Consider the following 12,477-nt stretch of genomic DNA (forward strand, 5'->3'; position numbering starts at 1 on the left):
TTAAAAATCTTAATATTGCTAAAATTGTTCTCCAGAAATGCTGCACCCATTCACTCTCCATCTTCTATAGTGGTTTATCAATCAATCTTTGTCCATTCTTCTTCCTGTGACTCAAGACTATCCAGTCTCCTTTCATTCTTCTTACATAACTTCTTAGTTACAGGTGCTCCAGTCTCACTGATTTTTTTTCTTCTAAACTGTTTTCAAGTTAGAGCAAGAATTTTAAAAATGTTTAGGTTCTGATTCTGACTCTTAGTTACCATCTACCAAAATGTAACCCAACATGTAGCAAGATCCAAAGAAACCAAATTCATAAGTAATATTATAGTTACTAACATAGCATGTTTCATTTTCCATCTGTAGGTACACTGTTCAAAACAGTGGCTATTAGCAATATGCAACTCTATGTAGCCACATATAAAGTGCTCAGTAGCTGCCTATGGCCAGTCACTACTGTATTGGAGTGCACAAATAACTTTTCATAATTGCATAAAATTCTGTTGAACAGTAGTGCTCTAAAATGTTAAGCTTTTTAGGCAAAGGAACTATGACTTTTTTTATATTCTCATCCCCAACAGCATATTGTATTTATACTTAAATAAAAGTTAATAAAATCAAACAATGAAGCAAAAGAGAGCAGGAAAAGAGTTTTTAAATTTTTAATGAGATATTCCAGGTGCTTCTGTAAAATCTTAACTGGGACATTCTATACAGAACACAAAATCATTTCAAAATACACGTTACTCCACTTTGAATACCCTATTTTAAAGTGAAAAGAAAAACATTTTTAAAAGGCTTTGTCTTCTTTCTAAGGAAAATGAGGCCATGTGCTTCTTAAAACACTATTGTATGGCACTGAGTGCATCATAAGTAGTTCATTAAAGGTCTTCAGCCATAACTTAAAAGGCCAAACCTGAGGAATTAGAATTTTTATTATCACAACTGCATAGCAAAACCATGTCCAGATAATAGACATACTAAATCTGTAGATTCAGATAACCTGTAAACCATTTAATCCAATTTAAAGCAAAACAAATATGTCAGGAGAGATACCAAGAGATAACCAGGTTAACAAGATTTTGAAATGCTTCATCTTTTTTTAAAAATGATAATGCAACAAAGTTGTCAAATGTTCAGTGGTTACATTTTATATCATTTATCCGTGACAACAAGCTGCCCAGCCATTTGGTTGTTTGGAAAGAACTGTTTAGACCAAATACACTCTTTGCATGTGGCACTGGGCAGCCCTAACTTCAAAGTGCAAATGCCTGCATGGAAATGTAGCTTAATTCATTTATTTATGCCACTATTCTACACTGACACAACAATGCTGTGCAAGAGCTTTTACAGCTCTAGAGTAATAGGCTTGAGAAAATACAAAAAGGCCACAAGTCATGCACAAATTAAATGAATATTAAAGAACATTTTAATTGGGGTTTTATTTTTTAAAATCATGTTAGAAATCACTGGTGATACCACTTTAAGCACACGCTTTATCAAAGTAAATGCATCTAGAATTATCCAAACACTTAAATCCATTATTAGCTAAAAACAACACTTTACATTTACGTAGCACTTTGCTGTTGCTGAAGCAATTTCACATACTCCATTTCATTTTATTTCCTCACAACAGCCCTGTGAGGCAGGCTGAACAACTTACACTTATTTTATAAAGAAGGCAATAGAGACCCAAAGATGATAAACAATTTGTGTAGCGGTCACAGATCTAGTATATGGTAGAGCTAAGGTGATTAATTTTAAATACTTCAAAAAAGAAGCCAAAATCCTTTTTATGTCATATCCAGGGATTTTTAAGACTTGCGGCTTTTAATATAAATTATTCCAAAACTTTAGCTATTATCTGTCTTATAGTATGAATTAGTTATAAAGTTGATTTTAAAGAGTCTCCCTTAGTAGGTAAATTAGACTCAGTGCTTTGGTACCTTAGATATATAGGAAATGTTAAAAAATATATATATGCATTCTCATAGCCCTTATGTTCTCCAGAAAGTTCCAATACTAACAAAAATGTGTTTTACCACTTACTATTTGACTTATTTTAACCGTAGTCAAAACTTAATAAGCTCCAAGCCAAAGCAAACACATTCACGTGCCTTCTGCTCTACATACTGTGAAATCCTCTACATGTCCATTCCCATGGACCAGCTTACATTGAATGGGTACCACTAAGAAAAGATACCAGTTTAAACTCACATAGCTTAAGTGATTATGCATCAGAAGTCAGTACCTTATATTGACCCAGAAATAAGAAATATTCTTTTATTTAATAATTGAGTCATCTGAAGAGAAAAGTGTACTCTGGTAAATTCTGGTATTTATTTGTAAGTCAATGCTAACTCTGATGTGGCATATCCAACAATATCTTTTCAATGAAGACAATATACACCAAATGTAATCCATTTAAACTCCAACTAATTCGAAATGCTTAAACTGTTTAGGTTAATCAAATACTCCAGGTAACAAAGCTATTATATGTGACATATCAGGATCACAAATAATTTCAGAACATGCATACTGTAAGATACACACAAAACTAAACTATACTGAACGTGAGGTAATCTTGCCATGATAATTAAGGAAACATTCATGATCTCTTATAATACTCCAGTGCCAACATTATGAAATGTATATTTTGGTTAAAAATAACAACTTTGTGGTTATCTGTATACTGAGTAAATATATGTTGACCATACACTTCCCTAAAAGAATGTATCTAGAGTAACTACATAATCAAAGAAGAAACTTTTTCAGGCCCATTACATGTGACTATATAAAAGAGAACCATTTTATATGCAGTTAATTTGATTTTTTTTTTTAGCAAACTATAACACATTTTAAACTTCTGACTTATTAGCAAAACATTTTTAAGAGGCAAACTCTGTCACACTACTCAAAAGCTGCAAAACTCTATGCACAGTCCATCAAACTTCACTGGTTTTGGTTAATGTACATACAATGTAATCACATTTTTACTGCCATATCACAAACACTCAAATATTTGCTGTATGGATTAGCCAATGAATGGAGACTCATCTTTTAAAAACAAATTACGTTTTTAAAAAAATAATTATTTTAAAATATAATCAATTTCTTAAGCCTGGAATCACATATTTTACAGTAAGAAGTCTACACTTCCCTCTTTAAATAAATATTCTTTGAAATAATCATTTTCCATATACTTTTCCAATTGTTTCCATAAGAAACAATAAAATTACATAAACAATTATAATTTTATGGTCAAAGTATATAGATAAAAATTAATCATTCTACATAAGTTATGAAATAGCATATCTTAGCCTAATTAAAAGATTCCATTACATTTGCTTTTATCATTTATACTGCCAAGGATCAGTCACAAAAAATTCAAATTATACATATTATTCATGCTTTAATTTCATAAATAAGTAAATTAAAGCAAGCCAATATGTCTCTCTTCATAACATAGGGAAAAATTACTGTTTGCATAACAGAGTAAATAGGCAAAGTCTAGCCATACAGCAGCAGTTCACGATTTGTCAAGATGATACAGATGCCATCAATGAAACCCATGTATAGACAGGCATGTCCTTAATACTTTCAGTTAGTTTACGTACACCTGGAACATTCAAAGAATTGCTGTATATTAAATTTCTGTGTGCATTAGTTATTAATGCTTGGTATCTACATATTTACCAAAATTTAAAGACATAATGACATGGTCAGCCATGAGAGTCAAAATGAATTGTAAAAAAATTCTTTTTCTAAAGTGCTTAAGGCAGCTCCTTCATTTCGATATCCAGCTTAATAAAACTGGTTGGGAATTCAGTTGCTAAAAGAGAATGCCATACTAAATGCATGTTTTTATAAAACAACTGTTTTATACCTGTGACATATCCATTATAGTCAACCTCTCAAGCATTTCTTTTATAGAAAGCAATCATGTTTGACCTGTAGAAACAAAAACTAAATAAGCAACAAAAGATGTTTCAAAGGATTTAATACTTTTTACAATGTATTAAATTGATCAAGAGCTCAATATTTTTAAATTCAAATGTAATTGAGAATATTATATAGTATAATCAAGTTAATAGTTACCTTATTTTGAGACTAAATAGGCACTATATTTGATTAGTTTTCAGTTTGAAAATGAGGATGACAAACTTTCTCCAGTTTAACTTAACAACAAATAAACTAAAAACGTCTTAAACAAAAAACCACATCTTGTTCTTTAATTTTAGAGACCTTTAAGAAGGCCAGTAAGAAGAAATCCTCCGACTCTTATTTTGAAGTAATAATTGAAAATTTAGTATCAAGTAATACATGTGATGAGAATTTGGACTGTGGATTTACTGAACTTACACTATTACTACAAAACCTCTCAGAGATGAAACCTCTCCAGTGGAGAGGTTTTCCAAATGAATATTAGAAAATTTTATGTGAAGAGTTTCAAATGACAACATGAACACAAGAATCATGTACACTCCTCCAGCCCCTGATTAATATATGCATTTCCCCATGCCCCTGCAACAGAGGGCCCTCACCACTACAACAATGCTCTGTAGCTTAAACATCAGTTGACACTGCATGGGGCATGGACCAAGAGTATGCTTAGAGGAAAAAGGCACTGAATTAATGAGAAGAAAGAATTATATAAGACACACTAGTAAAAAATTTTATACAACAGCATCTGACCTTTTCTGTGTCATATTTGCTAAAATTCACTTAAAGCAACTCAACTACTAAAAATTTCTGCTTTCAGGTTTGAGTCTATGAAAGGAATTATAAATTCCCATTCATTTAGATCCTGGAATAGGCCCTCTATAAGGAACAGAACATCTGAAAATTTCTTTCAAACTCTCTCTGAGGAACAAAAACCAAAATTATATTTCTTTGGAGAATCAAAAGAGTATCTATTGGTTTACTTCATTCTCTAAACTGCCTTGCAGTCTTTAAAATTACCAACATGTCATCAGATAATAGTGCAGATATGAATGTCCTCTAGAAAAAGAATATTCCAATTCAAATAAAATTCCTCATTTACATTTATCAAGGAAACAAAACATCCTATCAGTGAGCAGTAAATTTTTAGAGAGAATGAGCTACTATTAATACTATTATATAAGTCTCTATGTAGAAAGCAACGCAAATGTAGGCAGTAATGGTCACTCCTTGGAAGAAGGTTGGTTATCATAGCACAATATATTTTAAATGAGAATGAAAAAAAGTCAACAAATGTAAAGTTTCAAAAATTAAGAAAAATACAAATTCAGACCCCTTAAAAATGCCCAAAGAATTATTAAATACTGTAATTTTAACTTAGTTTAGCTCAAAGGATGTGAGTTACAAATTATAATTGACTTTTTAAGAACAGTTATGTTCCACATAACCATGGGTTTTACCCCAAGTTTGGGAAAGATATCTATGTCAATTTTTGTAATAATTAACATTTCTTTGAAAAGAAAGTGAATGTAGCAAAAGGACTGAGAGAAAACAAACCTCTGAATGAATGGCTGCTTGAAAAAGTCATGTGCCAATTAAGTCAAAGATACGCAGATTTTTTTCAAAACAATTGCTTAAAGCATTCCATATGTTATGAAAAAGAATATATACATTATTTGAGTATTTAGGTACCTCCCTTTATAACCTATCCTTCTTAGATAAAAATTGAGTGATATACATTTTTCAATCCTCTATGTAACTTTAATAAACTTTGATTCCTATAAGAGATGCTAAAAATCAGCATAATTATTATCAGTGCCACATTCAAGTGGGAATTTTACCAAACACAACTATTAAAGATAGGATTAAACTAGACAACAAAATCAAAAAATATAAGGCTTTCAAAAATCTTACCCATCACCTAAAGTGATGGAATGAAAAGAACTGTAGTTAAACAAGGCAACAAATAAAGAATACCCCCCTTGCCATTGTTAGTGCAGTAGGTAAAAAACTGAAATTTGGGTGATTTTAAGCTGTTGTGTCTAGAAATTTCTTATCACAATATTTTGGAAAAAAGAAAATTATATACAATCTAGTCAATAAACAAAAGAGGAAAATTTTGTAAAACTTATTTATAAAAGAGGAAAAATAAACCATTTGAAAACCTTTTTACCATTCCCAACATATGATTTCAATTTTTAGAAAACCTTGGATGACTATGTATTTTTAAAGCTTCTGTGTTAGAACTAAATAATAGATAGTAATGAGATTTTAAAAAGACAAAGTACAGAAGAAAGAAGGCAAGATTTAAAAGCTTTTCTCCCCAGGCCTTAGGGTTACCATATGTAATTAAACATTAGAATAGTCAAAGTAATCCAAGAAATACAAAAATGAGTTTTTATGTTAATTAAACACTGCCTTTTCCCCCATTTACTCTTCAATCATCAGTTTTTTGCTTGGTATCTGCTTGCTTCTATGATACTGCACAGTAGGTTCCTGCAAATGCTTCGTACTAGGTGTTTAATGATAAAAGATTCCAGGCCTCAAAGCAGAACACAGCAAACCTGATTTTCACTACTACCAAATTCCTGTGATTAGTAACTGCACAGAAAAGGCCACCTAATCAAGACGGAGGGTAAACGTATTCTGAGTAGACACTATTGAGTAACAACATTGTTCAGGCTGCTAGCTGAACCAGTCATTCCATTTTCACTCTTCTGAAGTGTTCTCACAGCACTTGGAACCTGCATCCCAGTACTCAAAGAAAGTCCACCACACCATACCTAAGAAAAGACAAAAAAACCTGTCAGATTGCAAATCAAACTAGAACTTCAATGATTTTTAAATTTCCATTTCAAAGGCAAAATGCCACACATATGAACATCAATCATTCTCAAACAGATTAACTGTCATATTTCAGCTGAGGGGAAATGGAAAGACTAAATCAGAATTATTTTAGAACCACAGAGGCCAGAGGAGGTCTTGGTGGTAGCAGAACCAACTGAAGCTGCACCCAAGAGAAGGAACTCAGGGGTGCAGAAATTGAGAAACTTCATTGGCTTAATCTAGGCAAAAGGTATTACCTATCACTACTGATGTTAACTTTCACAACCAAGGGAAGCATACAAAGCACCAACTTACTTCCCACTTATGCTTTTGGTTTTGATAATGAGATATGGCCTGAGACTATAAAAATCTAACACCCCACAGTTAACAGTAAAATCCACTGTTTTCTTCCTTACCGTGTTAACTATAAGAACTCTTATATAATTATTTAAGAAGGACTCCTGACAAAAATGCAAATCCCAATATCCAGATGTACTTCCCATGTTCTATTACTTATCATAAATGTGAATGACTTTGTGAAAGATAAAACTGCTTTGCTTAGGCTGGTTCAACATACGCAAACCAATAAACGTAATCCAGCATATAAACAGAACCAAAGACAAAAACCACATGATTATCTCAATAGATGCAGAAAAGGCCTTTACCAAAATTCGACAGCCCTTCATGCTAAAAACTCTCAATAAATTAGGTATTGACGGTACATATCTCAAAATAATAAGAGCTATTTATGACAAACCCACAGCCAATATCATACTGAATGGGCAAAAACTGGAAGCATTCACTTTGAAAACTGGCACAAGACAGGGATGCCCTCTCTCACCACTCCTATTCAACATAGTGTTGGAAGTTCTGGCCAGAGCAATCAGGCAGGAGAAAGAAATAAAGGGTATTCAGTTAGGAAAAGAGGAAGTAAAATTGTCCCTGTTTGCAGATGACATGATTGTATATCTAGAAAACCCCATTGTCTCAGCCCAAAATCTCCTTAAGCTGATAAGCAACTTCAGCAAAGTCTCAGGATACAAAATCAATGTGCAAAAATCACAAGCATTCCTATACACCAATAACAGACAAACAGAGAGCCAAATCATGAGTGAACTCCCATTCACAGTTGCTTCAAAGAGAATAAAATACCTAGGAATCCAACTTACATGGGATGTGAAAGACCTCTTCAAGGAGAACTACAAACCACTGCTCAATGAAATAAAAGAGGACACAAACAAATGGAAGAACATTCCATGCTCATGGGTAGGAAGAATCAATATCCTGAAAATGGCCATACTGCCCAAGGTAATTTATAGATTTAATGCCATCCCCATCAAGCTACCACTGACTTTCTTCACAGAATGGGAAAAAACTACTTTAAAGTTAATATGGAAACAAAAAAGAGCCCACATTGCCAAGACAATCCTAAGCAAAAAGAACAAAGCTGGAGGCATCATGCTACCTGACTTCAAACTATACTACAAGGCTACAGTAACCAAAACAGCATGGTACTGCTACCAAAACAGAGATATAGACCAATGGAACAGAACAGAGCCCTCAGAAATAATACCACACATCAACAACCATCTGATCTTTGACAAACCTGACAAAAACAAGAAATGGGGAAAGGATTCCCTATTTAACAAATGGTGCAGGGAAAACTGGCTAGCCATATTTAGAAAGCTGAAACTGGATCCCTTCCTTACACCTTATACAAAAATTAATTCAAGATGGATTAAAGACTTAAATGTTAGACCTAAAACCATAAAAACCCTAGAAGAAAACCAAGGCAATACCATTCAGGACATAGGCATGGGCAAGGACTTCATGTCTAAAACACCAAAAGCAATGGCAACAAAAGCCAAAATTGACAAATGGGAGCTAATTAAACTGAAGAGCTTCTGCATAGCAAAAGAAACTACCATCAGAGTGAACAGGCAACCTACAGAATGGGAGAAAAATTTTGCAATCTACTCATCTGACAAAGGGCTAATACCCAGAATCTACAAAGAACTTAAACAAATTTACAAGAAAAAAACAACCCCATCAAAAAGTGGGCAAAGGATATGGACACACACTTCTCAAAAGACATTTATGCAGCCAACAGACACATGAAAAAATGCTCATCATCACTGGCCATCAGAGAAATGTAAATCAAAACTACAATGAGATATCATCTCACACCAGTTAGAATGGCGATCATTAAAAAGTCAGGAAACAACAGGTGCTGGAGAGGATGTGGAGAAACAGGAACACTTTTACACTGTTGGTGGGACAGTAAACTGGTTCAACCATTGTGGAAGACAGTGTGGCGATTCCTCAGGGATCTAGAACTAGAAATACCATTTGACCCAGCCATCCCGTTACTGGGTATATACCCAAAGGATTATAAGTCATGCTGCTATAAAGACACATGCACATGTATGTTTATTGAGGCACTATTCACAATAGCAAAGACTTGGAACCAACCCAAATGTCCATCAATGATAGACTGGATTAAGAAAATGTGGCACATATACACCAGGGAATACTATGCAGCCATAAAAAAGGATGAGTTCATGTCCTTTGTAGGGACATGGATGAAGCTGGAAACCATCATTCTCAGCAAACTATCGCAGGGACAAAAACCAAACACCACATGTTCTCACTCATAGGTGGGAACTGAACAATGAAAACACATGGACACAGGAAGGGGAACATCACACACCGGGGCCTGTTGTGGGGTTGGGGGAGGGGAGAGGGATAGCATTAGGAGATATACCTAAGGTAAATGACGAGTTAATGGGTGCAGCACACCAACATGGCACATGTATACATATATAACAAACCTGCACGTTGTGCACATGTACCCTAGAACTTAAAGTATAATAAAAATAAGAACAAAAAATAAAATAAAATTAAAACTGCTTGTGAACGGAGCAGCTATAATTCAATAAAGTGAGACATAAGATTTGGGACACAGTCAAAAGAATTAAAATATGAAAATACAGATCATTGACACTATCATCAACTACCGTATATATTAATAGTAGACACAAGCTTAAAGCAAGGGAAATTCTAGAAGTTGTTTAAGTATCATCACCTTCAATTATACCCTTAAGTGTTCAATATCTACTAAGTAACTAGATTATTATACCAAAGAATCTACTGAACTGTGAAATTTGTAATTATATAATTAACATTATAAATTTTCAAAACTAACAGGCTCAGTAATGATAACTCCCAAAATACAAAAGCAACTTTCTGATTATAAAACTACTATATTATTTTTTGGAAATTATTTAAATGATTTAGAAAAATATTTACTCAAAATATCTAAAATGAAGATGCAAAGGGAAATCAAGAAGAAAACAAAAAACCTTTGTGACCTTGAGTTAGGCAAAGCATTACCCATAATAGGGAAAAAAATTACTAAATTGGACTTCATAACAAAATGAAAAACTTCTCTCTGAAATGTTCAGAAAATGAAAATGCAAACCATAACCAGGAGAAAATATTTGCAAAGCATATATCTGACAAAGGATTCACATCCAAACTTATAAAGAACTCTTAAAAATAGGAAAACCAGGCAGTGGCTCATGCCTGTAATCCCAGGATTTTGGGGGGCCAAGGCTGGTGGATCATTTGAGCCCAGGACTTTGAGACCAGCCTGGGCAATATAGCAAAACTCCATCTGTACAAGAAACATTTTTTAAATAGCCGGGTATGGTGGTGGGCACCTGTAATCCCAGCTACTCGGGAGGCTAAGGTGGGAGGATCACTTGAGCCCAGGCAGTTGTGACTGCAGTGAGCTGTGATCGCACCACTGTACTCTAGCCTGGATGACAGAGCGAGACCCTGTCTTAAAAATAAAGTAAAATAGGCCGGGCGCGGTGGCTCACGCCTGTAATCCCAGCACTTTGGGAGGCCGAGGCGGGCGGATCACGAGGTCAGGAGATCGAGACCATCCTGGCTAACACAGTGAAACCCCGTCTCTACTAAAAATACAAAAAATTAGCCGGGCGTGGTAGCGGGCGCCTGTAGTCCCAGCTACTCGGGAGGCTGAGGCAGGAGAATGGCGTGAACCCGGGAGGCGGAGCTTGCAGTGAGCCGAGATCGCGCCACTGCACTCCAGCCTGGGCGACAGAGCGAGACTCCGTCTCAAAAAAAAAAAAAAATAAAAAAAAAAAATAAAGTAAAATAAAAAAATAAGAAAACAATTAAGTCCTAAAAAGTAAGCAAATAATTTTAACAGATACTTGAAATAAATTATATGAATGGCAAATAAGGACATGAAACATCATTTGTCATTAGGAAACTACAAATAAAAACACAATGACATACCACTACACACCTATTAAAATGGCTTAACAACAACAAAAAATCTGGTAATATCAAATAATGGCAAGGATATGACCAACTCTCATATCACTGATAGGAAGGCAAAAAATGGTACAGCCACTTTGGAAAACATTTTGGTAGTTCCCTATGAAGTTAAACATACACTTTCAATGTGATACAGCTACTCTATTACTGTTCTTAGGTATTTATCCAAGGGAAAATCCCATATGTAAATGTTTATAGTGATTTTATTCATAACTGCCCCAAACTGGGAAAAACCCAAGTGTCTTTCAACTGGTGAATGAATGAATAAACTGTGATACATACATATATGAAACACTACTCAGCAATGAAAAAAAGGAGAATACTGACACCACAACAACATGGATGAATTTCAAATGCAGCATGGTACGGAATCGAAAGGCTACATACCATACAATTCTATTTATACGATGTTCTGGAAAAGGTACAACTATAGGGCCTACGAACTGGTTACTGATAGCTAGGGCTGGTTGTGTGGAAGGGTCCACTATAAAAGAACACAAAGGAATTTTCTAGGGTGATGGAAATGTTCTATATCTTGATTATGGTGGTGGTTATACAACTGCAGGCATTTGCTAAAAACCACAGAACTGCACCATACTATAAATTCAATAAAACTGACTTAAAAATTAATCTTGTACACAAAACATTTAATAGGCATTAACGTACTGGAAAAAAAATTTTAACAAGCTTAAAATAATTTCTTGCAGTATCTTATGACATATACTAATATAATTAGAGTATTATTTGGAATGAAAAACAATAAACTCAGTACATACATACATGAGATAGATTCAAATTAAAAGTAAATCTACTATTTATAAAAGCACACCTAAGTCTTGGAAAAAATTTTTCTGCATTCCACATGGTAAACAACTCATCCTTGACGGACCAGTTTGGAAAAATAGCCAAAAATGCATAATATGGCAGAGGTTTGTACAAAGTTAAAAAAAAAAAAAAGGGAAAAAGAAACAACCCTTCCAGTATCTTTATGTTTCCATGAGCAATAACTTTAGTCACTAATCACTTACTTTTAATGTAAAAATAGGTGTCCTGGTTATTAGCATTGTTTTAAACTTAAGAGATTAAAGTATCTGGAATAAATAATTACTATGGATAATGAGATTTAAAAGCACTGTATTTTCAACCCACTCTTACTCTGAAAACTTTCTCCTTATAGTTGAGAAGTTACAGTTAGGGGTGATGACAGAAGAATATACATGCAAAATATTCCATTTGAAATATACCATCTTGATTTATAGAGGTAGCCTCCAAATTTAAGGAAAGCTCTAGCCAAAGTAATGGTAACTTTAACTGGATCCCACAACTCCCCACGGGAACCTAACC

General features: G+C 34.0%; 1 protein-coding gene across 16 annotated transcripts in view; it reads right to left on the reverse strand.

The window, feature by feature from the left end:
• Positions 1-645: 645 nt before the first annotated feature.
• Positions 646-12,477, reverse strand: part of FSD1L (fibronectin type III and SPRY domain containing 1 like) — a 102,798-nt gene continuing 90,966 nt past the window's right edge. For 8 of the 16 annotated variants that reach the window (XM_024345806.3, XM_024345810.3, XM_054658919.2 and 5 more), the window contains one exon: positions 646-6,722. In XM_024345806.3, the coding sequence (XP_024201574.1) occupies positions 6,597-6,722 (126 nt within the window). In that variant the 3' untranslated portion in view covers positions 646-6,596. The remainder of the gene's footprint in view (positions 6,723-12,477) is intronic. The other 8 variants (XM_024345805.3, XM_024345807.3, XM_024345813.3 and 5 more) reach the window with 1 other exon arrangement.

This window comes from Pan troglodytes, chromosome 11 (genome assembly GCF_028858775.2).
Source record: "Pan troglodytes isolate AG18354 chromosome 11, NHGRI_mPanTro3-v2.0_pri, whole genome shotgun sequence".
NCBI classification, from domain to species: Eukaryota; Metazoa; Chordata; class Mammalia; order Primates; family Hominidae; genus Pan; species Pan troglodytes.